The sequence below is a fragment of the Alexandromys fortis genome, unplaced genomic scaffold (genome assembly GCF_014885135.2).
Source record: "Alexandromys fortis isolate MF-2015 unplaced genomic scaffold, M_Fortis_MF-2015_v1.1 scaffold_185, whole genome shotgun sequence".
Classification (NCBI taxonomy): domain Eukaryota; kingdom Metazoa; phylum Chordata; class Mammalia; order Rodentia; family Cricetidae; genus Alexandromys; species Alexandromys fortis.
In genome coordinates, this window is record NW_026068094.1 from 1238710 (window position 1) to 1266373 (window position 27664).

Sequence of the window (27664 nt, forward strand, 5' to 3'; positions counted from 1 at the left end):
GCTTTTCAAGCATAGATGTAGTAAGTTTGCTGTAGTGAGCTCCATGCTCCAACTGTTACTTGAGTTTTGCAAGGCTTCATGTGTTATCGCTTTCTTCCTCTTAAAACAGCTTGTACACAAGGTACTCACAACTTTTAAAGTGTGCAGCTTTGAGATGGATAACTTACCCAACTTGATTGCCCATCGGAGTTTTCTGATCACTTCCAAGTGTTACTTAGCAGTTGGTTTGTGCATGTGCAAATCCACATGAAGGACTTGCCCAACACATGCTCAGCATATGGAATTACGCTTGGGTAACTTTTGCCGTTGTCTCTTGTACTCAAGGACACATGGTTTTCCAGTTTCAGTGGAGAGTGAACATCAAGTTGAGTTATTTATTCATTTGGGTGGAGTATATGGCAGCTCTGTTGTTTAAAAACTGATCAGGGTCATCTAAATACTTTCTTCATATGTACTAATCTCTGTATTTGTAAAAGGTCTGAAACATCCCAGGAAAAAGCGTAGGCAAGTAAATTAAGGAAAGCACGGAAGTGCATCTACAGAGACTTCACGGGGCTTCCCTTCAGGGCTCTCTTAGTACTTGTGCTTGACACTGACTTTGGGCATTTTTATCCACTTGGAATTCTGCTTTATGAGCTGTTTTCCAGTCATAACTTACACATACAGAGCTGATATACCTAACTCTGATGAGCATTTGGTTTTGTCTGATATTTTTACAGTCTACATGAAGGAATGCTGCAATTGCGAGTTATCAAAGATTTTTGAATGCAGCTGTTTAAAATACCATGATCTTATAACTTGCTAACATTTTGTCTCTCTCTCAATAGGTATAAACGACCAAGGATTGTACAGAGTTGTGGGGGTGAGTTCAAAGGTCCAGAGACTTCTGAGTATGTTGATGGGTATGCCTCTTTAATCATTTTTCCATGCATTAATTGTTTATGCTCACTCACTTTGCAATTTAATATTTCAGAGTTGTCTCTTGTGTACTTATGAATACATTCTTCTCCTGTACCACTTAATTGGATGCATTGTGTCCTCGGTCAAGGCCGAGTGTTTGCATCAGCTGAGGTCATACATATCCCTGTTAGTTATTAAGCAATGAAGGCAGAATTGTGTAGCCCATAGGTAGGTGCCTCTCACCATTGCCTTTCACAGTAGAGTAGCCGTCAGGCATCTGCGCCTGCACGGCTTCCACACTGCCAGTCTGTGATCTTGACAATACGTTTGGTTAAGCAAGGCCACAGGGACTCGCATTGGACCAGGGAGGCCCGTGTCTCGGGATTCCTTGTTTGCAGTCCCCAGCAGGCTCTTCTCCTTCTGTGCTGATGACACCATGTTCCTGGCATCACAGGCTGGAGGAAGCCAGAGTGAATTCATTTTGTTTGCCCAGACAGTCTGTGACTGATAAAGCTCTTTTGCATTATATGTGGCTGTCAGTTCAGTGCAACCTGTAAGATGCTTCCTGACTCCCCTACCCCAGAGCAGGCTGCCCTTGAGGGTGATCATAGCTCATCAGTTTGGAGGGCCTGGATACCAAACCAACCTGCCATCTTGGCCTTGCTATATAAGCATTTTATTCTATTTAGTCAACACTAACAGTGCCCTTAGGTGTGTTCAGGAATTCATTTAGATATGTCTGTATTGAAAGCTCAGTTTTGAAGGTATAATATAAACTAAGGTGAACAAAGCCAGCCGGCACATTACGGAGAGCGCAGCTTGCCGGGCTTTCTGTGAAGCAGGGGTTTCATGAGCAAGCACTTTCCAAGCTACGAACCACAGGGAAAATTGCCCACCTTCACTTGGAGAGCTTTGTTAGAATATATTCGCTTTCACGGGCTGTTTCCATCTTTTGCCTCTCTGGTTAAACTTGGGTGTGCAGTTCTGGCAGGTACAGTTTCCTTTCTGCTGTTAGTGGGCTCCAGATTAAACAGCCAGGTTGCCAGTGGTGCAGTAGCAGCTGGAAGAATTTACTGGGCGCACAGCATCTGCTTTTAGTTAATTTTAAAATTAGAAACACCAGCTTGGTGTTCCAGTGCTTAGGACCGGCCGATGATGCTGTTATCAGAGCGCATTTAGGCCAGAGGGCACATTTTGACAGTGAATTGGCCGGAAGGATGCTGGCGTAATTTTGATGACTTCTTTGTTCGTGCTCAAAGAAACATTGAACGAGTCTGTTTCTGTGGTCACCCCAAGTTAAGTTGTCTTGAAGTTTGCTCTTGGTCTCAGAAGCCCTATACTTACAGTATTGTAACTCTAACGTTAGTTTCTCTGCTCTTGGAAAAATCTCAAGACAGCCTTTATTACAGGTTATTTTAAAATTTTAAAGCCCTCAAAAATTCATGACCCGAGAGGTCTGCGAGATGGCCAAGAGGGTTAAGTGTGTGCTGCCTCAGAGAGAAGACCTGAGTTTAGTTCCGAATGCCAACATAGACGTTATGCGGGCTGCAGACACTTGGAACTCCGGTGCTGCCTTGCGGGAGAGACAGGAAGGTCCCAGGGGCTTGCTGGCCAGTCTAGCCAAACAGTGACTCGGTGTCAGCCTCTGACCCCCGTATGTGCATACAGGTCCATCTCCATGCAGGTGTCTAAGCATACTGATCAGTTTACCATTTTCTTCAGGTATTCTCTTCATTTTGATTAAATATTCAAAATTCAGTCATTTAATACCATTTAAAAAAGCATTTCAATAACCGTGTGTAACATATCCTGCACATGTTGTCGCTTTATTTTTTGCTTTACATTGTGTTAAGTTTATATCCTAAAGGGAGAAGGACATGAGCCTGCCAAATGTTTAATTTCTTCTAAAAGCCAATCAATCTTAAAAGTAATATGTTCATTTCAAATTTGAAAAATTTTTCAGAGCACATTTTATTGGCAATGGAATTTTCTTCATGAAAAATGAGAACTAATTGAATTTTTAAAGTTCCTGGAAGAAGTTCCAACCCATTTTATGTTTTTAGCAGAGGCCTGTGTTTACTTGATTGTCTAGTTCTTGAAACCTGTTTATATTTTTTTTAAATAAAAATGATTGCCAGTTTTACATGAAATTTTATCATTTCAGTTTCAAGTGTTTTAAGTATTCTTCAAATACTGAGATACAAACGTTTGAGGTTCTCAAGGCTTGCATATGTTTTGTCTCTTGTATATTGTCCCCTCATCTGGTATTCTTCCCTTTCCTGTTTCAGATTAATAGATAAAACTGTTTCTCCTCCCCACCCCCTCACCCTCCTTCCCCTCTCCTCACTACCTCCCCAACTTCTCCTCCTTCCCACCCTTTCCTCATGCTCTCCCCCTCCTCTTCTGCCACCAGGAGATGTCAGCTGACAGAAACTTCTCAGGACATTTCCCCCTTCTCCAGGCCAGGTTCAGGAGGAGGCCAGTCTTCCTTTCTGGGAATTGTTTTTTTCCTAGTCCCCTTCCCCAGGGATCAGCAGGTGGTGTCTGCTGACTTTCAAGCTCTCCCCAGCCTTCCCTGGAGCCTGCTTAGTAACTCTTCTCCTGTGTGGAAGCCACTTCCCTTCCCTGTCCCTTTGCTGTTTGTAGGTCAGGGCACATAGCGATCTGGGAGACAGTGTTTCTTCCTTTCTTTCTGTTTTTTTAGTATTAGACACTTGTAGCTGATGAGGAAGGCAAGGAAAAAATGACAGGTGCATCTTGGAGAATCAGTGCCAATTCTTAATGAGGCGGTCGTGTAAAGATGAATCACAATAGTTAGAGTAGAACTTGGCCATGCTCATAATCTTCCTTCTTCCCCATTAGAATGAAGCAAGAACAAAGCCAGGGGGATTCTGGGAAAAATGTGCTTATGCATGTGTGATCTGGTGGACTTTGGTATTTGTCAGCCCAGTGTACAAAAGTTTGGGTGGTTTTATTTCTTTTTAGACACAGAACCATACCAAACAAACATAACAGAATATATAATTTAAAATATTTTCTTGTTTACTTTGTTGGGCAATTTTCTTACATAGATTGGGCAAAATGAGCAATGCTGCTGGAAACATGATTTTTGGTGATAAAGCATATTTATAAAAACTGTACTTTTTGTTTTTTCAAGTATTCAAAAAAAAGGGAATTGGCCCACGTCCATGTTGGTCTGTGTAAGGGATGCTTTGCGGTGAGCATGGGGTGCATCCTTCCAGCCTCACAGGAATGGCTAGTGCTTATGCAATAAGGAAACATTCATATAGTATCAGAGATGCCAGCTCTTCAAGTCTGTGCTTGTCAGTTTAGGCTTTTAACTAATGAGTTAGGTTGCACTTTGGTGAGGAAGGAAACACAAGTCCCCTTCACTTATGCTAGAACACACATTCTAAATGAAAACTCTAGACATATTTTAGGTGTGAATCCTAAGTGAATTAACAAATTCCACATGGCTCGCCGATTGCAAAGGACTGCCAGGTATGATTGAGTTATTTGAAAACAGTGAACATTTAATAGATGATTAGTTATATAGACATACAGTCATTAACTTCTGATATGACAGCTGTTTTTGTTCTGTGAATTTACAAGGATGGCTCAGTTTTCCATGGAAAGAATATGAATCTCAAAATATAGGCTGATAATTTGGTAGAAAGTAGAAAAACAAAAGAGTTCCTTTAGAAGCCCCTTGGATCTTAAAATGGTGATTTGCTTGTAGCAAGTTTATTAAAAATGTTATCTGACTTGTATGTTAAAATGAGATTTAAATAATTGATTTAATGAGAAACAGAATATTCAGTTACAGAAGTAATTGGCTGGCAAAGCCGTTAGGACAGAATTATTTGGTCCTAGTTATAAAGGATTGCATCTTTAATCAGGGTGCTTAATTTGATTTCTCGAACAAGTCTGTGGCTTGTCTGACAGGCTCGGTAACAAATGGGTTCTGGATCACAGGGACTGATCGGAATGTAATCGGTGTCAGTTGTCATTGCTGGAGTTTATTGCATATTGCTGGCAGTTGCTGTAATCAAGACATGCTGGAGTGCCTAAAAAGTCTCCAGGCCTTGGAGTAATTGGCTTCGCGTGTGTGATGTTGTGGCTGTAAAGTAGCCATCACTTCCTGTTTTACTTCCTGAACGTTTGAGTCCCACATGGACAGTCATCCTTCTGTTGCATCCTGCCCATGCCTGCAGCTTTTCAGGCAGCATGCTCACTAGGGTGGTGGTCCCACTTTGACAGCCTTCCCTTTATAGTGCTTTTAAAAAGGAACAGCCAACAAGGTCCTTTTTCCCGGCAGAGGCAAATGTGGTGTAAGGCGGGAGGAAATCTGGAGATGACCAGTTAGTTCTTTGTTTTAGTTGACGCCTTATTCTGCAATGCGGGAGACAGAGTATTCCAGAAGTTTAGGAGTTTGGGAAACAAAGTAGGTTTCTAGTGGTGGTTTCACACTCTTCCTTAGATCCTGCTTTCTGCCTCCTTCCTTTTGGGAGCGTATCACCATGGGATGCCCTTGCTTTCAGTGACTTGGCGGTGGCAGTGATCTGCTGCTTTTAATAATTCATGTAGCTCTGCCCATGTCCTTGATATGTTAACATGCTCACCCTAGTTTATTGGAAAGTTTACTGTGCTTAGATCTCCTTGGTGTAGATGAGGATTTGGGACTCCTTGCTTGAGATGGCTCAATGTTTCCTACTGGTGCAGCATTAAAGCTCAGCTGTGGAAGACCCAGGCTGCCTGCTGGGCTGGGAATGCTGGCCCAGGCGGACAAGAGTGGCACTGTCCTCAGAATGTTTGCCTTTCCTGCTGTCCTGTCATTTTATTTTAACCTGGATTAAATACCGCAAACTTCTCCCCCCTTCCCCTCCTCCCTCCCTCCCTCCCTCCCTCCCTCCCTCCCTCCCCCCTTCCTCCTTCCCTCCTTCCCTCCCTCTCTACCTCCCTTCTTCTTCCTTCCTGTACTTGCACACTTTTTCTTTAGAACACTAGTTTTTTCTAAAACAGAGCATTTAGAAATAAAATATCAGCAACACACTTTTAGGACAAAGGAAGCTAGTTTAATTGATAGCGAATGCTGAGTGCTACCAGAGGCAGCTAGTGTTCTGGATAGGTAAGTGGATTGCAGTGCAGTAATGCGGGGTTACTGACATACATCCTTTTGCCTAAGGATTTAAGTGAAATCTTAAGTGATTTTGTTTTTACTTTATATCTTCATTGCAAATAATTTTTTAACTAATACAAAGAAATAAAAGTTATATGTTAATGTACTAACATGGAATATTGACACGTTTACAATTGAGCTTCCGTTGTGTTTCCGTTTGGGTTGATCATATGTTGGAGGAATACAAATACCGGGATGTGAGACCAGACCGCTGCCTCGCCCACTGGCATTCTGCCATTTTAATCATCAGTTTACCTTCATGGCGACAGTGTTTCTTATGGGAGAGCACAGGGAATAGTACCAGTGCCATCGGAGATAAACCTTACCCCTTCTGCTCATGGCACCACGTGCTCCAGGCTATCGCCGTCCGCATCCCCTGAGCTGGCTTCTTGGACTGCCGTGCCTGGTTTCATTCATCTGCACCCGTGGTCTATATTTTAGATCCTTTTGCTTTGATCTCTCCTGGAGACTTCTAAAGTTCTAGAAATGTCTGGTCATATGGGGCAGCTTAATGCTATTATGGCATAGTATACTTTCCCTGAGAAACTCCAGGATTGATTATCTGTTGTTTTAGCCACTTAAAGTAGGAAGTCTTGTGAGGTAGTCAGTACTTTGGATGGCCAGATTTTTAACGAATTTTTTATTTTTGCTTGTTCACCAGATGAAAAAACATGCAACGAGCTGGACCTGGAGAGTTCCGTAGATTGGGAAGTGAAGACGGTAACCAGTGCCTTGAAACAGTATCTGAGGTGAGGCCCTGTCCCTTGTCCACAGGAGCAGCCATGACTGTTGTCACCCACTGACAAGGAGAAAGTCTGTGAGATACACGATGACATTCCAGGAGATGGAGCCACCAGTAGTGAGGAGCATTCTCTGTTGCTGTGCAGAGACACCATGGCCATGGAGGGCTTGCTTACAGTTTCAGACACACATAGGGAGGGAGGGGATGGGAACTGGACCTGACATGACTTTTGACTCCTCACAGCCCAGCCCAATGACACTTTCTCCAGCAAGGCCACGCCTCCTAATCCTTCCCAAATAGTTCCATTCACTGGGGACCACACGTTCAAATAGATGAGCCTGTGGCGTCATTCTCATTCAAACCACTGCAAACATCATTACCAAGTAAACTGCAGCAGAGAAGCTTGGACCCTGAAATACTTGGAGAACACTTCTATTATATACGTGTAGCAACAGGGAATCTTTTGTTTATGTTTTAAGTTAAAGTGAAGACTTTGCTTTAATTTAGCTATCTTGAATAGAACAGTATGTGATTGGACATAAAAGTATTTAAAAAGTCTACTTGAGGTTTTAAGAAAATTTAAGATCTTTTATTACAGAGAATAACGTAGGGCTGGAATCGGAGAAGCATCCCGTGCTTTGGCTGTTGTTTCGTTGTGAATAAAGGAGCTCAGTTGTAGTGAGGAGGCAAGTAGGCCTGCTTTTCATCCCGCCCGGCTCCCGCGTGGCTAGCTTTGCCCCGGAAATAACAACACACAAATTGTATTCTTTTAAACACTGCCTGGCCCATTATATCTAGCCTCTTCTTGGCTAACTCTCACATCTTGATTAACCCATTTCTAATAATCTGTGTAGCACCACAAGGTGGTGGCTTGCCAGGAAAGATTCAGCATGTCTGACCTGGCAGCTGGCTCCATTGCGTCTGACCTCATTCCCAGCATTCTGTTCTGTCTACTCCACCCACCTATGTTCTGACCGATCAGGCCAAGCAGTTTCTTTATTAATTAACCAATGAAAGCAACAGATAGACAAATGACCTTCCCACATCACTCAGTGATTGCAAAGCTGGGGTTCACTGACAGCAACAACAGGGAGCTACAGTTCTGGCGGGAAGTCTGTGCCCGGGCTCTTTGAGGTTTGATGTTTCTGCAGCAGAAAGGGTGAGAGGTGTCTGTGCTTGCCCAGTGCAGGGCAGATGTAAGGTGCTGATACAGTTGTAGCCTGGTGTTCATGTAGCAGTACGTCGGCTTCCATGAGCACGAAAGGATCTAATTTGTGAGTTTTAAGACGGGGTATTTCAGATTCGGAGATCCAGAGAGGGTGTCTGATGAATCCCCATGACTCGCCGTGCTGCTTCAGGCCATGCAGCTCTCTTCCTGTTCTCTCAGTCAGCTGCTTGCTGCTGCCTGTTTGTCCTCCTTCTCAAGTCTTACTAAAATTTGGCATAGGGTTCAGGGATCCATTAAGCTTTTGAGCATTTCATATAAAGAAAGTTTTCCTTTTTAAATTTATTGTGTGCATTATTGTTACTCTCAGTTGTTACTGGAGCAAACACTAACGCTGACATCCATCCTTAGTATCCGTGACTGTGGTTTAGATGCGGATCGTATTGCGTGAGCCCGTCTGGGCGGGTGGCTGTATGCTCCCTGGAGAGATGGAATTTCATGTGCACTGTTCACTGTGGTGTCCCATCATGTCACTGAGGCATTCCAGCTGTGTTCTCACCTAGGGCTGGTCGGCCATCTAGAGGATTTTTGATGATACATGCATACTTTTTTTTGCGGTTTATTTATTTTTATTTTATGTGTATGGATGTTTTACCTGCACGTATGTCTATGTACCATGCATGTGCTGTGTCCACGGAGGCCAGATGAGGGCATCAGATCCCTTTGGAACTGGAGTTACATAGGATTCTTAGCTGTCGTGTGGGCTCTGGAAGCTGAACCTGGGTCTTCTGGAAAAGCAGTCAGCCAGCTTAACTGCTAAGCTGTCCATGGAGACTGTCATACACCATCCCCCCCCAATTGTCACAGTTACTGGAGGGAGTATTACTGATACCTGGTAGATGGAGGTTGGAAATGAGCTGCAATCATAGAACACCCTTCCCCCTCCTTCCCTAGAGAATTGTTTGATCCTGAATGGCAGTAGTGCTGAAGTTGAGAAAACCCCTGTTAGAGGGGCCAAGGAAAGAGTGGATGGGATACAAACAGGGTGAATTGTGCGTGCTCCATTCTGGTAGCCTTGGATCCATTTGCTGTTTGGTATATTATGCCTCGTGCAGAAGGAGAAATTGACCAAAATGACAGTTATCAATGGAAAGCTTGAGAAAAAACATTGAACTCTTGGTAGTAAATTACGCTTTCTGCTTCTTGTTCCATGGGGCCCCTTTCTTTTCCCTTGTAGGGAGTTAACTTGATAACCAAGAGACTTCTTATGCACACTTAACTTTTGGATCTTGATCCTCTCTGGAGCTAGTTCCTTCTGATCTTGTGTCGCGTTATTTGCCGTTTTCTCAGAACATTGCTGTATTCCATTGAATTCCACTTTAAATTAGACATTGCATACAGAAAATATTCTGAGACGCTGCTATTATACAACTTAGTCCTAAATCTGTTGAATCTAGGCGTTCTGCCTGTGTTAATGGTTATCCCAGGACAGCAGAAGCTTTGGGAGATGCACAAGGTTGGCTGCCATCTTTGCTCCTGTGCTGTGCTCAGCCACCGCGGGTGCATCAGTTAGGATTAGGTGATTGGTTTATTCTTCTGGTTCTTGTTTTAAGTGGGAGAAAACTTGACTTTTTTTTTTTTTTTACCTCCATATTCCTTCAGAGTTGTGGGCAGAACAATTATATTTCTTTTGACTGTTGCTCTTTGGATGGGGTAGAGGTCTGGAGTCAGCTGGCCGGGCGGCGTTGAAATCCCAGCTCTGCCACTTACAGCACCAGGACCTAGTGCGGAACTTTAGAGTTGTTTTCTTCTTAACCATTCGCCTTTGAATACTCGCTGCAAATTGCGTGCCACAATATCGATGCTAAGCTGGAGACAGAGGAAGGGTCCTGTCAAAGCACCAGGTAGATTTGGAAAGCAGGGGGAGCAGCCTGGCTGTGTCTTGGAAAAAGAAAACAGTCATAGTGAACCTATGCATGGTACCTCTTTTGTCTTCTGCTGACCTGGGGCAGTGTTGTACTTCTCTGTGTGAGAGGCCCGAATCCCAGGCCCGTCCTCGCCCGTCCCCACCCGTGTCCCCCCACCTCTCCCCACCCCCATGCCAGTGATGTCCTGTCCAGGCAGGCTGTGGTTTTGATGGCCAGTGATGTGTTCCTTGCCACAGTTTCCCATTGTTAGGCAAAAAGTGAGCTGTTTGTGGTGTTTCTGGTCAAGGGAACCTTACCTGGGGGAAACCTCTTTTAAGTGTGGAAATTGGAATGGGTCTTTAAGGAAGGAAACAGCAGCTTGAGTAAATATTATGATTTATATCCTCCAGCAGATCCCAGCGGGTGGTGGAGAGGGGTGGCTGGAATACATGTCTGGTGGGAGGCTGAGCCGTGCAGTGAGTCAGGCTAAAAGAATCTGGATGAGAACTTGTCATTTCTATTACTGCTTCCCTAGCATCAATGATATTTATTTTTATGTAGTATTGCCAGCTAGACATATGGCAGTGATAGAAGTAGCTGGCAGAAGATACTTAGACACAAATTCAGTCTTCCTGGAGGAGAAATGCTCTCCATGGTGTTGCTAAGTATGCTTCTTTCCTTTTGACCCAGCACCCGAACTTTCCTTCTGTGCAAATGGGTAACCTTTCGTTTCCCTCAGGACTTTCTGCTGGTCTGTACTTTGAAATGAAACCCCGAGAACATCTTCCTCCTGGTTGAGGCTGCGATGTCACAGGGAATGCTTCTCTTTAGTTAGTGAGGGAAGGAGGGTGGAGAGAGAGCGCCAAGGCAATTAGCTCCCTCAGTCTTCGGTTGCCCTTGTTGGCAAGTTCTGCTTTGTGTGTCTGGGTACACTGAAAAATATGTCCTAAAACATATTTTTATGTAGCTTTGATTTTTGAATAGCTTCTCTTGGTGAATCTCATGGGTATTTTTTATTCTAAGTAGAAACACTCAGGTGTATGTACCTTTTACAGCTTTTTTTTGAAGAATAACTATTTGGAGTGAGCTGCACATATTTATAGTATATATTCTCATAACTTGGTGTCTCTATACACCTGTGGGCCGTCATCACAATCAGGGAGCTGAGCCTGTCCATCACCCGTCTGAGCTTTTCTTCCAGTCTCCTTTCCTCCCTCATCATGGCCTCATCAGTAGGAGCATTTACCTGCCTTCTGTCTTTGTGTGTTAATTTACACGATTATGATCTTTATAAGTGCAAGTTTTCAGTATGTACTTCAAAGATGTCAGCTTCACTTATTGGAATCATTGTTGTGGCATGCTGAAATCCACTGATCTATCGCTGTGCGTTTGGGTGGTCTGTAGCTCTTGGCTCTTGTGTGTAAAGATACTTAAATGTCTGTTGAAATCTTGGTAGAGACAAAGACTTTCATTTCTTTCGGATGAATCCTAGTGGGCACACTCCTGGACCATGTGGAGATATGTGCTTAGCTTTCCTGGAAACTGCATGGCTTCTCCAGATGAGATGCATTGCCCGCCGAAAGCGCGCAGGTCCTGCTCCCTCTGTGTCTGCTGAACACGGTTGGCTTTTCTTACTTCAGTCGTTAGTGTGAACTTCCTCAGTGTCCAGAATTTTCTTGCTGTGTGAACTTATTCACCGTCTGTGAATATCCTTAGTTGAAGTGTGGCCTTGGCTGTCACTCCCTTCTTTTTTTGAGATAGGATATTCAGTCCATTGAACTTGGAGCTTACTGATTGGTCGGTCAGTAAGCCCTGGGCAGGTCCTTATGCCACTGCCTCCTCAGAACTGGCTGATACATTGTAGCACCACACTCTGCTTTTGATGTGACCCCATGTTTGTCACAGGTGCTTTCCATACCATCTCCTCAGCTCCTCTGTTTTTATTGAAGCCAAAGAGTGAGCTGCCTATGACTTAAACTTTCAATAATTGATAAAGATTTGTTTCATAGCCAAGAATATAGTTTGTCTTACAAAGCAAATTGCCCATGTGTTCTGATCTTTGTATACTGCTTTTAGGTAGACAGTCATTTCATTAAAGCGCCTGACTTAGGTGAAGGGGTGGGTAGTTTTACTCAGACTTTCTGTGTCCTCACTAATTTTCTTTCTCCTGCTTCCAATTCCCACCTCTGCCCGCAGCTGTGGGTTTGCCTTCTCCATGTAGTCTTGTCAGATTTTGCTTGTGTTTGAAGCGTTGTTGCTTGATCTGTGAGCGAAAGCTTGTTCTGTTCTCATGAAGTCCACCCTTTTGTCTACATGGAAGAGCCTCCCTTGTCTCTGCACTGTTTGCAGCTTTTGCATAAATGTTTAAGTGTGTGAGTGCACACGTGCATGCTTAAGTGCACGTGTGTCTTTGGTTGTGTTTTTAAACAATCAGGGCAGTTCCGAGCCCCAGGTTTATGGCCCCGTGGCCTCCAGAGTAGACATTGTGTTACTCACAGGATAAAATCCGCTACTATTCGCATAATGCAGTTTGCAAAAAAAAACCAAGTGCTGTATATATTTTTACATTGTTACCAATTTGATTTTATCCCACTGTTTCATAGCGATAGATTACAAAGCCATCGATTTTCTTTTTAAATGTTTCTTCTGAATCAGTGGTTCTCAGCCTTCCTAATGCTGAGACCTTTTCATACAGGGGGTTGTGGTGACTCCCAACCTTAAAACTTTTTTTGCTGTACTTCATAGCTCTAACTTTGCTACTGTAATGAATCATAATGTATATGTCTGATATGCAAGGATGTCTGCTGTGTGACCCCAAAAGGGTCACGACCCACGGTTGAGAACAAGTGCTCTATATGTATTTAGGCATAAAAATGAAAACCAGTTATTTTAACAGAAATATCAGAGGAGAGGATTTGTTTTAAAATTCTTTAACATTTTCTGTGTATTATTTTGATATTAATTTTTTTAATATTTATTTATTATGTATACAATATTCTTGTCTGTGTATATGCCTGAAGGCCAGAAGAGGGCGCCAGACCTCTTTACAGATGGTTGTGAGCCACCATGTGGTTGCTGGGAATTGAACTCAGGACCTTTGGAAGAACAGGCAATGCTCTTAACCACTGAGCCATCTCTCCAGCCCCTGATATTAATGTTTTAAAGATGCTTTCAAAACTGCTTATATTTGGTTATATAAAATATTTACATTAAAATATTAGTATATGAAACTTTATTTGCAGATAGATGTTCAGACACTTTCCGAGATTAGATATGAAGTGTTGACCTGATAAGAACTTGTTATTGGTTAGGAGTTGGCAGCGTCCAGGACAATCACCAGTTCGTGTTGTGGTTTCCTTATCTTTTGGTATTTAAAGGTTAACTCAGACACGCACAAGCAGTTTAATGTAATGTTATAAGTAACTCGGTGATGCCTGTTTGGATCATTTGGTAATTGAACTGTTTCCTCCCCCACCCCAGGAGTCTTCCAGAACCTCTTATGACCTATGAGTTACACAGAGACTTCATTGTTCCAGCCAGTAAGTATTATGTGGATATACAAAGACTCAGGTTTGTGGTTGATGGTGTGCACACATTAACAACTTCCACATGAAAGTTTAACTTAATAGTGTTACCATCTGTGTTGAAAGGAGAGATCACTTTTAGGTGGAAGTGAGCAGGGACTGGGGAGATGACTCAGTGGTTAAGGGCGCTGACTGCTCTTGCAAGGACTTAGGTTCAATCCCCAGTACTCACTTGATAGTTCACAGCTGTCAGTAATTACAGTTCCGGGGGACCTGACACTTATAGCAAATACCAATGCACATAAAATAAAAATAAATAATTTTAAAAAAAAGCAAGCAAAAAGATTTGGTAGCGGATCATGCGTGGACATTAACAGGTACCCATTCCTTCTTTGCTTTGGCAGAAACTAAATGTGTAAGGCCACAGCAGATTCTTGACTCCAGGGCCAGTTCTGTCTTCATTACACTATGGATACCTGGTATTGGCACGAACAGAATACTATAGAACAGGCTGATCAATATTCAGCTTTTAGGGGGTTGAATAGATAATGGATTTGGAGACGGTATAATCTGGAGATAGTTTCACTTACAAAGACATTTATATAGACAACACAGACAGAAGGATTATTATGAGATAATGCCAGAAGCACAAACTACTTGATAATGAATCATATAGGCTACATGTTGAGTGAAAAAGGCCAAGAGCTGGTGAATTTTAATGTGAAGTTAGGTAGTTTTTGACTCCTGTACCCATGAGTGTTTGTTCGTGCCCATTCTGTGTATCTGCAGTATGATGAGAGTGTGTGTTTGGTGCAGACAGAACTGGGTATGTTTTTGCCGTACAACTCTGTTTTTATCCTCAGTACGCTTGATCATTCTTCTGAAGGGTACTGCTGTTAGCTGATTCAGAGTTAAGGACATTGAGAGTGAGGCTTACATATAAAGTAACTTGATAGATTGTAGAGGCCATTACTTAAAATTAAAACTTAGCTCCTCCACTGGCTGGACTCTGCAGTATTGGTTTCCATAGGCTCATTGACAGTAGCTGAAATTGCCCCCCCCCCCCTGGACTTTAATCTGTTGGAAAACTTACAGCAATCTCCTTGGGCCCTATGCCACTGCTGCCTGAACATGGCCTTTAATGTTGCCTTCCTGTGAGGTTGCAGCTCCAGACTGTGAGATTCCTAATTTGTTGCGGAAAGAGTCACTGTGTTGGCTGTATTAAACTGCACACAGAGAGAAAGCTTTTGAGAAAGGGCAGAATACAGTTGTGTTGAGAGTTATTTCAAAAAAGATTTGTCTGATCAAGGAAGTGGGGGAAGGTTTTCTTGGCAAAAACACAAGCAAATGCTTAGTTGTTTTGATTTCTTCCCTGTGGCATTTTTGGCAAACAAGAAAGAAATTAAATTTAGCTAGAGGAAAGTTTCAGGTTGCTCATCATATATCCTGGAAAAGCTGAGGAGCGTCAGCCTGCATCTCTGAGTTTTTGCATTCTGGAGAAAGAGTGATTATGGAATGAGGTTTTACATTACACAAGTTAGTGTCATGAGACTTATTACCATGTATGACTAACAGTGGAGTGTTCAGAATCCTAATTGCAAATGTCTTTTATCAGGTGAGGAAGCTCCTACCCATTAGGAGGTAACGAGGCCCCAGATGGTGGGGTTTGCTGGTCTATTAAACTGTGTGTTGTAAAGAGCCAGGTAGATGGAATAGTTCTGTCACCTGTTGGGTCCGTACCCAGAGTTTAGTTTCCTGCCCGTGTGGCCTTGCTATCAGAGTTTTCATGCTGATTTGTATGACAGGGCTATTATAAAGGAATACTGCAGCTCCTGTAGTTGGCATGGATTTGCACCTCCGTGCAGTAGCTGTTGAAAGGGACCCACACTAATCTGGTTTAATGAGGAAAGCTACACGTGCTAAATGGGTTTACTCGGTCCAGTGTGTTTAGGGCAGAGTTTGACTTCTCCTTTCCCTCCCTTGTGAGTACCTGCCCTCTAGTACTCAGTGCCTCCTGGGAAGGGGCGTGGGAGCAGATCCTCTTGCATTTTGCATATGTGCTTATAAGAATTGAGTGCAGTTACAGAAATCAGATGGCCAAAGTTACTCTCCTCTTTTTGAATACTGGTGAATTGGGATTGTGGTTAAACTCATTTTCCGTTGAAAGCGGTGCAGCTTACCTGGTTTTGCTACAAGTCTGCGAGCTCAACTGGAGATTAAAGTGACCCCACACAGCCAGCCTTTGTGGTTGCCCGTCATGCCAGCATGGGAACTAACTGATTCTTTCCCACTGTGTGGCGGTTTCTGTGTGTTCTGGATGCGGAGAGCATGCTCTCACCTTCACTGAAGGGGCGTCAGGCTTCGCTGGCCCCTTCTTTTCCTTTCATCGTTTTATTTATTTTATTCCTATCATTTTCTGTTGAGAATGTGAGCTTCTCAAGTTGATAACACGAAGAAGATAAGAATTTTGTTTGTATTCTCGCTACAAAGTGTGTGTATCTTTTTGTTTCTTATTGTCAAAGAAAAACTCAACTGTTCTGTACTGAATTCATCGGAAACATTTTTCAATCTTAGAAATTCAAAAGCCTTAACTGTTGACTGCACTTGTTGGGCTTTACTAAAAGAACCAGAAGCACCTATCTACGAGATACTGTGCTCTGCTTTGGGGGCTAGAAATCCATAAGCTACAAGTGCCTTGAATTGAAAGGATTGTGTCTACTGTGCAAAGCCGGTAGCAGCTACCTGAAAGCCTTCCCCTGTGAAGCCTGTTGCTCTTGAGAATGATGTAGTCTGTGTTCTATAGTCAGTGGTGAGCATGGACCATCCTGCTGGGTTGGACTCATGCTGGACTTAACATGAAGTAGATAGCTTAATCCTGGGTACCAGTCTGGTGTTGTGTCTTTAAAACCAGCTTCCAACTGTTGCCTTCCAACTGTTGCTCAAACTAGAATACTTGTGTTTCTGTGTTGTGTGTTTGCTTTTTATAGCCAGGCTACTTGTGCAGCACTGAATAACCAAAGCCATTTTTAATGAGAGACAGTGTAGGATCCAGTGCATGGTATTTGCTTAACCAGAGCATTCCATTCGATTCTTGCTGGGAAGCACACACGGGGAAGAATGCGGACATGTGGGCATTACAGGGATTGAGTTTGTAATGTCTCCTGCTTCGCTTAGCTGGAAGTGTTCACTTCACAGTAGATGAGGCCCACAGGAGGACAGGCTGAAGCTGTGTGTCTCCTAGGAGCTACTTGGAAGGTTGCTGCTTCTAACTTCCTTACATTATGATATTATTGGCACATGTCATTTACATATTAAAAGAATTTATGGTCTGCCCATGTGTTTTGTTGAGCTCTCATAAGCTTGCTCATATCTACGGCCTCATCGGCAGCTGTGGTTGTTATGACATCATAAGCAAATAGACATGGAAGTGTGATGGATGCTGATGTGCGGTTTCCCAGTTCTGATTTTTTTTTTGTCACAGCAAACTCTTTAATTCTTGGCACAGTATAGGAATTTATTGTACAATTAATTAAGTACCCTAAATAAAAACGATATGCTTTTCATTCTTTTCAGCTAATATCAATGAAAATATGGCAAAATGCAGATAGCATAAGTAATAGAAAATAATGTATTTTTGGGGTGGGTAGGACTATATTACCTTGTGGAAATGCCTATTAGTAGAAAGATTTAATGTCAAAACAAAACAGTGTCAATTGAAGAGCTCAAAATGCAGGTACGGGAGAAGTGTGTGTGTGTGTGTGTGTGTGTGTGTGTGAGAGAGAGAGAGAGAGAGAGAGAGAGAGAGAGAGAGAGAGATCTGGTGGATAGTAGCTCCTGGGAAGAGGGACTTGAGACATGAAGTGGAAGGTTCTACTCTTTTCTCAAACAGATTGTTAGAAAGGAGGAACACATCAGTGGAGGGGGAATCATCTCCTTAGCTCACATTTCCAAGTGGTGATTCCTGAAGTATCACACTAGGTTTTCATTGTAGAGTCGGGGAATAGCCGTCTTTCATTACAGCGCCTTTAAGGTTCTAACGTCCCGATGACAAAATTTCTATCCTTGATAGTGATTCTTATTCCTGTGCACATATGACTGCTTCTTCACTTTCTGCTTTTATTTTTATTTAAAAATCAAGGCAATGATTTGAAATTATGTTCTTATTAATAACGTCAACATTAGACAGTCATCTTAATTAACATCTATAGACTTTTATATACAACCTCTTATTAAACATTTCTTTTGCTTTTGATATTTTGGCTGATAAATGTGCTTTTTCTTCTGATGTATTTAGTGCTGCTGTTGGACTTAGGTCACGTGAACTGGGCTGACTAGAAGAGATGCTGGCAAGGGAGAGACTGCTGGGGCAGCGTGTGCCATTAGCACCAGCCCGGGAAAGGCATGCATTAGGAAAGGCCAAGAATGCTTAAGTGCCTTCTCTTTTCTGATCCTGAACAGACAAACTGTTATGATTTCTAGTTAGGGGTAATATTTTTGATTCTAAGTACTCTATTAACTCTTTTTCCTTTCCCTTTTTAAAAAAGAAAGTGGCAGCCCAGAGGCCCGTGTTAATGCCATCCATTTCTTGGTGCACAAACTGCCAGAGAAAAACAAGGAGATGTTGGATATCTTGGTGAAACACCTAACCAAGTGAGTGTTCCTCCCTCTGCCTGCTGAGGCTGGGTAATGATTGTCACCACTGCCGACAGCTATATATTGCCCCATCCCAGATTATGGAAGTATGATTATAAATCTGTTAGCAGACTGAGCTTGGTTCTACACACACCCAGTGCTGTGGTTGAGCATGTCCTTTAAAAACTCCGGTCTAGTCTGTGGGTCTGGGCCATTCATGTTTCCTACCTAAAAAGCGGAATATATTAACTCAGTCGAGAAATTAACCTTTTCAAAGTAAAAACGAACCCCAGATCCCTCTACCTATAAAATTTGAGTGAGGAGCAGTAGTTGGAACTGTGGTTTCAGTGGTCACAATAGAACACAATAAATGACGGCCCTGCTCTGTGATGTATGGAGTAGAGAGAATGCTGAAATGGTTTCAGCTCAGTGCAAAAGGGCAAGGTGTGCAAGACCTCGGAGAATGTGCGTCAGACTGAGCCGTCATGCTGGACGGTCTCTGGTGGGACGGCGTCCTGAATCAAGTTGTAGGACCACTGGGAGCACCAGGACTGGGAGGAGTGGGTGACGCTGCTGTGATGGAGCACACTGATCGTCAGGAAGTGGGGCAAGGACCTACACATCTGTGGAAGCAGGGGAATGATGATCTGGGGGAAGGGGGAGTGTCCAAGCCGCTGTTTTTCTATGTGCAGCTAATACATGATAAATGTGGATTTTGTGGAAGAAGACATGCTTGTTGAAATGACTAGCAGTATGACTTACTCTTGTGAGACAAATACGATTAATTTAGGAAATTCTATTTTTATTTTCAATCAGCGGCTCAAGACAACTGCACAGTTCTTTATAGCTGCACAAATCCGCTTATCTGTTTAATATTGAGCATACACATATAAGCAGTGATAATGGACCTGCTGAGAGAATGGCTGCCTAGGAAGGAGCTGGCTATCATGGGGACTGCCAGCGGGAACAGCTTCATAAAACTTCACCTGGGCAAGGTCCCAGCTGTGTTAGCCGTCTTTCCATGCCCGTGACACACCCCGAGAGAACACCGAGAGGAGGAAAGCCTTGCACTGCCTCGCTCACTGCTGAGCAGCTGCTGCCCTAGGTCAGCTGACTGACTCTGTTGCTTTGGACAGGAAGTGAATCCGAATAACATGATGGAGGGAGCCTGGAGCTGAGGAGACTGGTTATTGTGGGGTGGGGGTGGGGGGGAAGGTGGGGAGAGAACGGAGAGCCTGTGTGAGCCGCTGCTGCTCCTGGTCCAGCTGTCACAGGCGGACACCGAGGGCAACTTGAGTTAAGGAAATGCCGAGTTACAGAATAGCGAATGCTCTGTCTAGATCACTACCAAACAACGATTCTTTTCCTTCTTCTTCAATATTAGTGTGTCAAATCACTCGAAGCAGAACCTAATGACCGTGGCAAATTTAGGAGTGGTGTTTGGCCCAACCCTGATGAGACCTCAGGAAGAAACTGTTGCCGCCATCATGGACCTGAAGTTTCAGAATATCGTTGTAGAAATATTAATTGAAAACCATGAGAAGGTACCGTTCTTTTCTTCTTGACTAGTAGTTATGAGTTTGGTTTGTTAGCGTGTGCATGGCCTTGTTATTAGTCTGTTTCTGTTTCATCATGGCTGTGAACTTATTCCTAAGTAGTTAACATCCAGTTCTGTCTTCTGGTGGAGTTCCGTGAACTTGATCCTTACCGGCCTCCTCTTACCTCAGTGCTTTATTGAAGAAACATTGCAGCCAGATGCAGATGAATAGGCAGTGCCAATGTGATTGTGGATGTTTAGGCTTTAAAGAAAAAAATAACATTCCTGTCCTTGGATTGCCCCAGTTTTATGTGTTAGTCACACTCTGTGCTTTTGGTCAAGTGAAGACTTTTTAGCTTAGAGAAAAAGCAAATGGAAGTGAGATGGAGCTGGAGATGATTTGAGGTGGACCCTTTCTGCCGCTGTGACAGAGTACCTCAGTCAGCTCACAAGGAGAGGGCCTTATCTTGGCTCACGGTTTCAGAGGTTCCTAGGAAGCATGGTCGTGTGGCCTTGCTGTTTGGGCCTGTGGAAGCATGGTAAATCCTGCAATACTGTGTGGAAGAACAGGCTGGTTTCCTGTTGGAGCCATGGACAGAGAGAGACAGGAAGGGAAAAGGAGTGAGGAAGGAGAGAGGAAAGCGAACTTCTCTCTCATGAGAATTTCCCTCTCATGAGCCAGGATTGCTCACCAAGAAGGATGCATTGCTTTTGCCTCTGGTTAGAGCTTCAGAGCTTCAGTCTGGAGCATGGGGGAAGATTCCCTTCAGGTTCTGGAGGATTTGGTTCAGTACTGTGTGTGATTGTGGCTGGTGTGTAGTCTGCCCCATGACAGGATGCAGCTGACTTCTTTTGGAGGCCATTCAGTGCAGGTGTGTGTGTGTGTGTGTAGGTGTGTGTGTGTGTGTGTGTGTGTGTGCGTGCGCGCGCGCGCGTGCATGCATCCTGCACTGCATGAGAGAGTGGCTTTATGCTCAGTTGTGTGTGTGTGTGTCCACACGCACCCCACACTGTGTGAGAGGGTGGCTTTGGATGCTCAGTAACTTTCTTCTTCATCTCCACCCTCAAAACTAAGTTTCTTCCTGTTCAGAAAAACAAAGATAGGCGCTCAGGGCTGGACAAGTCGCACTTTTACCCTTAACAAAACATACATAGTTTAACAGAAAAGCACTTTTTTCGGGGGTGGCATAGCAAAGCTCCTAGCCTTTTTGGACCTCTCTTAATTTGAAGAGTTCTATCCCTCTTCTTGTCCTAAAACTTTCACCTTGTTACTTGCACTGCAAAATCTGTGGGTGAAGAATTTCTGGTTTAAAGTCAACTCTTAGATGGCTGTCATCGTGTTCAATACTTTGTGATCCAGGCAAGACATGACTTTAGAGTCTTCCAAGAACTCGTAGAGGGTCTCCCATTCTGCCACTGTAGCTCATAACTCTAACTAATAACTCTCCTGTGACTGCCTCTGAGATAGGGGATGTGAAGGCCATAGAAACACTAGGACTCACATTTGTTTGCTAAAATGAGGGTTTTTCTCTTTTTTAAATTAAGATCATATTGTGTGCTAAGCCTGTATCAGGTACTGGAGTGTAGAGATGAAACCGGCAGGCCTTGTTGGACAGTCAGCGAGAACCATATTAGGTTCTTTTTTTTAAAAAAATATTTATTTATTTATTATATATACAATATTCTGTCTGTGTGTATGTCAGCAGGCCAGAAGAGGGCACCAGACCTCATTACAGATGGTTGTGAGCCACCATGTGGTTGCTGGGAATAGAACTCAGAACCTTTGGAAGAGCAGGCAATGCTCTTAACCACTGAGCCATCTCTCCAGCCCCATATGAGGTTCTTAATCCTGTAACTTGTATCTCAGTCTAATGTGCTTTGAAGCTTTTTTCTTCGGTAGTGTCTGTTCTTTCTGCTGGACGGCTGAGGACAACGGTACTTGTATATACTTATCTGCCACCCCTTAGAGACACAGGGAATGGCTATTGAATGAAGTAATGCATCCTGTACACCCTGAGAGAACGAGGCAGCAGACAGAGACAGAGCCCCTTTGGATCAACTGTGAGGACAGCTCTTCTTGGGTCTCTGAGTTCCTGTTTGTTGGAATAGTTTTGGTGTGTGCAAGCATAGATTTGTTCTGACAGGATAAACTCAGTACCTGATCTATCACTTCTGTGGTAAGGGCAGTTTGTTTGGGTAGAAGAGTCCTCTTGTTCTGGTAGCTGCTAGTGGTGAATTTATGCCATCGTTTCTGATCCGGTCACACTGTTGTTAAGCCTCCTTGGCATGCACTGAGTCACTTGGGAAGGTGGCTACTGTTCGTTTTTAGAAGAACGTATCATTAGACTACCATCTTCGGAAAGTCTCAGTAACTCAGCTGTCGGTCTAGTAAATCTTTATTAGAGACCGCTGGTGCAGACGTTCATCTCTGAGACTGGGTAAGGTGGACTGCCAGCCCCCTGCTGGGAAATGTGCATGCGATGTTTCTGCAGGGACGTCGGGACAGCCTTCCACGTTGTTAGATCTTGTGGTAATTTCTGAGTACCCTGGTGAGCCAGTCCTTGTGTCCAGGCAGAAGAGGGCAGCCGTGCGCTCAACTCTCAGCCAAGCATAGGTTTGTGGTTCTTCTCTGACCTCTCCATAAATTAAACTGCTGAGATTTCCTCTTTTTTAAAAAATATGTTTTTAATTGAAACAGAATTACATCACTTCCCTCCATCCTTTCCCCCTCCAGCCTCTCCCAGCTACCTTCTCTCCAACCCCTCCATGTCCTTCTTCCACAGTGTTCTCTGAGCCGTGGATTCGGGGGCTGTGATGGAGGTATACCCACTGGGGCTGGGTTTCCCACAGTCCACTGGTCTCTTAGTGTGTTCAGTTGTGGTCCTCTGCAGTTTTCCATTTGCTGGAAAGACAGGCTTCTTTGATGAAAGGTGACGGGGGCACCCTGAGATTCCTCTTGTGGAAAGGGATGTAGGCACTTGGAAGGAAGGCTGAGGCTGGACATAAAGGAGGACATGGCTGAGGGGGTGGCAGCTTGCTTTCATTCACACTCCCTCACTTCCTGGCTTCCTCCCCTTTCCAGTTTTCCTTGTGTATTTCAAAGTTCTTTGTTTCTGAACCGTTAACGGGGCTGCATGTCTGAGATAGGCCCTGCTGTATGGAAGAGTAATCCTGTTGTCACGGGTGGGTGTGAAAACTCCACGTGAGCCACCCCCCCCCTCGTGGACTGGACTGGAGGGAGGGAGGAGTAATTCCCCTGGTAGATGTTTAGGAAAGTGAGAGTGAGGGCAGGGGGGCTTGGAAAGGCTGCCTTACTGCAGTGAGTGGAGGGGAGGCCAGCCTAGCCTCAGGGAGTGTGGACGGTGCCCAGACAGAGGGGCAGGGCACACGAGGACTTGACGGAGTTGCTTTTTTTTTTTTCTTTTTTGTCATTGCTTATTTTCCTTCCTGGGATTGGGGAAAGTGTTGAACGTTGGAAAGTCACCAACGCAAAGAGGAAACGCCGTGTTATTGAGGCAGAAGAGCTCCAGCTGGGTTTGGAGTGAGGAAAAGACCAAGTTCTCTGCTGTGGAGAGCATAGTTTCTCAGCCCCTTTGCTGTTTCTTATAAAATCTGTATGTACTTGCTAGGAAACTCACTCCATATGTCTTGGTTTCTTTTGCACACTAAACATTAAGATGTTGTTTTAGAAGAGATGGTCCTGGGCCAAGACCATTATCAGGGTGGTGTGTGTGTTTTCTTTTCTTTGCAAGACTGAAAATTGTGTTTTCATTGTAAAATGGGCACTTTGAATTCCCACAGATTTTCCGACCGTGGTTATACCTATGGCTTTGCTGCTTTTATTTATTTAATTCAGAGCACTGTTTCCTGAGTGCCTGTTGTGAGTTAGGTGTGCGAGTCCTGTTATGGGGAGGAGAAGTGTTTAGAAGTAGCCGTAAGATACCCTGTGGGAAACTGGGAGGATGCTGAGGACTTCAGGGGAGAGACTATGTCATCTTTGGGGTGTGTGTATGTGTTGAGAAGTATTCCTGAGAAGCTAGTGAGAGTGGGCTGTAGAGTGGGGGTGTAGGGTAGGAGATGGCTGACTAGAGAAGCAAAAGCGGAAGTATAAGATGAGGTTAGAAAGGGAATTGGCGGGCTGAGAGCGCCCAGGTACCTGGGTTGCTCAGGGTTGGGTGGGCAGGCTGAGAGCACCCTGCAGGTACCTGGATAGCTCAGGGTTTTATGTAAACTTGCTTTAGGCCACTTAGTTGACTGAGGTTATAACAGCAAGTAGAGGCACAAAGAATGAGGAGGGAGGGTTTAGAAAGATTAAGGGCTGGTCAAGAAGTCAGGGCTTTCCAGGGTGAAGAACATCACTCAGCAGGATCCGAGCTTTCCAGGGTGAAGAACATCACTGAGCAGGATCCAGTGTCTCCTTTATGTGGGTCTCAGAGGAAAAAGGAGCAGTTCAATCCTGGGAGAACTCGCAGGAAATTCAAATAGAAAGTATAATATAGTTCAGGATATGAGACTGGCTTTTGGTTTATTTAAATATTGCATTTGCATCTTAGGACGCTAATGGGGTTGGAGGTTTTTGTGTTTACAGACATTTAAAATACTTACTGAAAACATAAAGTTGAGCATTATTGTGTGTGCCTATAGTCCAAAAGACTGAGGCAGATGGACACTGAGTTCCAGGACGGCCTGCCCAGGGAGTTGACCAGACTAGATAGCATAGATGAGGCACGCGCTTCAGGCTTCTGTAGTGCATCCTGTCTAGACAACACCAATGAACACCTAAACTGTGTGCTCATTCAGGAACACACGGTAACCCGCCTGATCTCATCAGTACGTGCGATCATAGCTACACAGGCACGGAATTTCTGTATATAATACCCTGTGAGAAATGAGCTTGTTCATGGTGACACAGCCAGATGAGGGTGCTTGAGCTTACACTGGGAGTGTTTGATGTCACTTGCTTTGATATTGCTAGAATCAAATCCTTGAGAAAAATGTCAAGATTTTAGTATTGGTAATAAAAGAGGAGTCATAAGAGATCGTGTTGATGTCAGGGTTGCTGAGGAGTGCGGCTAAGCATGCTAGTGGTTGCCTAGGAAATGAGACGCTGTAAGGCATGCCATCTGGGCAGTGTAGTTTCCCCACTGACTGCCTGGCCCCTTCTGTGTGTCATGGTCTCTCTCTCTCTCTTTTTACTTAATTGTTTACTGGGTTGGATTACCCTAAGTTGATCTTAAACAACAGATCTGATAGTTGTGGATCATACTAACTGTGATCTCACTACACGATATCCTGTAATAGCTTTAGAAATTTGAAGTTAGAGGAACATGGGATGTTCTCACTCATACTTGGTTTCTAGCCATAAATAAAGGACATTGAACCTATAATTCGGGTTCTTAGAGAAGCTAAATAAGAAGGAGAACCCAAAGAAAATCATATAGGCATCCTCCTGAATATTAAACTTCATCAGGCGATGAAAGGAGACAGAGACAGAGACCCACATTGGAGCACCGGACTGAAATCTCAAGGTCCAAATCAGGAGCAGAAGGAGAGAGAGCACAAGCAAGGAACTCAGGACCGCGAGGGGTGCACCCACACACTGAGACAATGGGGATGTTCTATCGGGAACTCACCAAGGCCAGCTGGCCTGGGTCTGAAAAAGCCTGGGTCAAAACTGGTCTCGCTGAACAAAGCGGACAAGGAGGACTACTGAGACCTCAAGAACAATGGCAACGGGTTTTTGATTCTACTGAACCTATTGGTTTCGTGGGAGCCTAGGCAGTTTCGTGGATGCTCACCTTACTAGACCTGGATGGAGGTGGGTGGTCTTTGGACTTCCCACAGGGCAGGGAACCCTGATTGCTCTTTGGGCTGACGAGGGAGGGGGACTTGATTGGGGGAGGGGGAGGGAAAGGGGAGGCGGCGGTGGGGAAGAGACAGAAATCTTTAACAAATAAATAAATAAATAAATAAAAATAATAAAAATGAAAAAAACAAAACAAAAAAAAGAAATTTGAAGTTACACTAAGCATTCTAAGTACAACAAGATGAATATGAAATGCCAGAGCAGTAGAGTGTAATGGAATGAGTTTTTAATTGTTTTGAGCTACGAGCAAGTCTTGGAAAATAAGTCCCACACTTTTCATAGAGATGTTGGGATAGTAAAGGGTGCATCAGTGCACAGAATAAACAGCTCTTACTGGAGAACTTAGAATGAGGATATGCCCAGTGTCAGGGTTTAATTTTGTGGGTAATGAAGTCCTTACTTCACCAGTTCTAATCTGAAATCTAATCTGATTGAATCTGAAAGTACAGATTCAGAAATGCTTCAAAATTGGGAAGTTTGGAGTGTTACATTGATGTGTCGCACTCATCGGCTCAAGTTTTCCGTCCGAGGATGGTCACAGGCATGTACACTGTCGCAATCTAGAAACAGAACCTTTACCAGACTAGCATACTTGCAGAGGAAAAGGATTCCTTGCTACCTGTGTATATGCAAAGCTTAGAGAAAACTTTTTGAACTCATAGTTATTTCCTCTATCTATCTATCTATCTATCTATCTATCTATCTATCTATCTATCTATCTATCTATCATCTATCCATCCACTCATTTATTTATTTATTTACTTATTTATTTATTTATTTATACCTCTGAGTCCTGCCTCTCTGTGCCTTACTGGTCCTTCTGTATATGTGTTGCCTTTATTGTGTGTGTAGGGGGGAACTGGACGGGGTTTGGGGGACGACACCTACAGTTTGGTTCATTCTCATAAACAGGATCTTGCCGGTTTCGATTCGGCTTGGCTGCATTCACATATTGCTGTAATTTTGGGTATCTCCTGCACTGCATCAAGAGTTGGCCACGTGGCTGTAGGTGGAAACTGGTGCTTTGAAGCTTTCCAAACCCAAACCTTTTCCAACATGACCCTGAGCTCCATAATTTTATGCCTAGAACATATGGGTACTCACTTTCATGTCTTGTCTTTTCGGGTGCTAGCCCCGAGTCTTTAACAGCTGAACCCTCTCCAGCCCTTCCCTTTACTTCTTCTCAGTTGAAGATTTAAAGTCAAATTACAACCATTTCCAGCATCTCTGCCTACCTTCCCACCAGCCCTCTCCCGCTCCCTTCCCTTCCACCACTACTGTGCTACTTCACCAGCTCATGCGGAAGTTCTTTTACTGGGTGATGGTTTTCCAGGCTCTTGGTGTATTCTGAGGTCATGTGCGCCCCCCCCCCCCATGTTACTCTGTACCTGGTTGGCCCTCTGGTCTGCCATGCGAAGCTCATCTGGCTGGTGAGCATTGGAATTTCATTTCTCCACCCAAAAGCCCCCCCCAATCTTCTGCAGCTTTGTTATATCAGCAGTGACTCTGGAAATATAATGAAAACTTTGGCTCCTATTTCAGGAAGTTCTCTTTATGTTCAAGGATTGTATATGTTATTTCAGCAATCTGTAGGACTCTTAGGATAGCAGCCTAGGCTTGTGAAGAAACTGGGTACCTAATATCCAGGAATGGTTGAATTCATGGAACTTTCTCTAAACTCGGCCTTTTTTTTGTCTTTTGCCTGCATTTATCATGGTTCCTCCAGAGCCTGCCAGGAGGGCATAGGAATGCCACTCATCTGATTCCTGTCTTCCCGATTGGGAACAGCAGCCATGGGCATCTCTCACTGTGGTAATCCTCCGTTTATCCAGGGAAGGTAGAAACACACTGAAATAGACAATTCAGAAGTCATTTTAGCTTTACCTTAATGGGTAGAATAATGAGAAAACCTCTTTCTGTTCTTTGAGACACGCTGGCACCCAGCCTTCTGGGGATCTCGGGAAGGAGTAGGCAGTGGGCTTGGCCGGGAGGGCTTGATAGATGGCTCAGTGGCTAAGAGCACTGACTACTTTTCCAGAGGACCTGGGTTTGATTCCCAGGACTGATATAGTGGCTCATAAACATCTGTAATTGCCTTTTGGGGCATCCTGTGCCCTCTTCTGGCCTCCATGAGCAATAGGCATACATATGGTACACAGGCATACATACAAACACATAAAAATAAATAAAAGTTTAAAAGAAAAAGTCACTC

The 27664-nt window shown here is 43.9% G+C and overlaps 1 protein-coding gene across 1 annotated transcript in view; it reads left to right on the forward strand.

Annotated features, from left to right (window-relative positions):
- Arhgap10 (Rho GTPase activating protein 10) overlaps positions 1-27664 on the forward strand; it is a 157771-nt gene that overhangs the window by 59350 nt on the left and 70757 nt on the right. The window contains exons 12-16 of the mRNA XM_050123185.1: positions 828-902; positions 6741-6828; positions 13374-13432; positions 17962-18067; positions 19434-19593. Coding sequence (XP_049979142.1) covers positions 828-902; positions 6741-6828; positions 13374-13432; positions 17962-18067; positions 19434-19593 — 488 coding nt within the window. The remainder of the gene's footprint in view (positions 1-827; positions 903-6740; positions 6829-13373; positions 13433-17961; positions 18068-19433; positions 19594-27664) is intronic.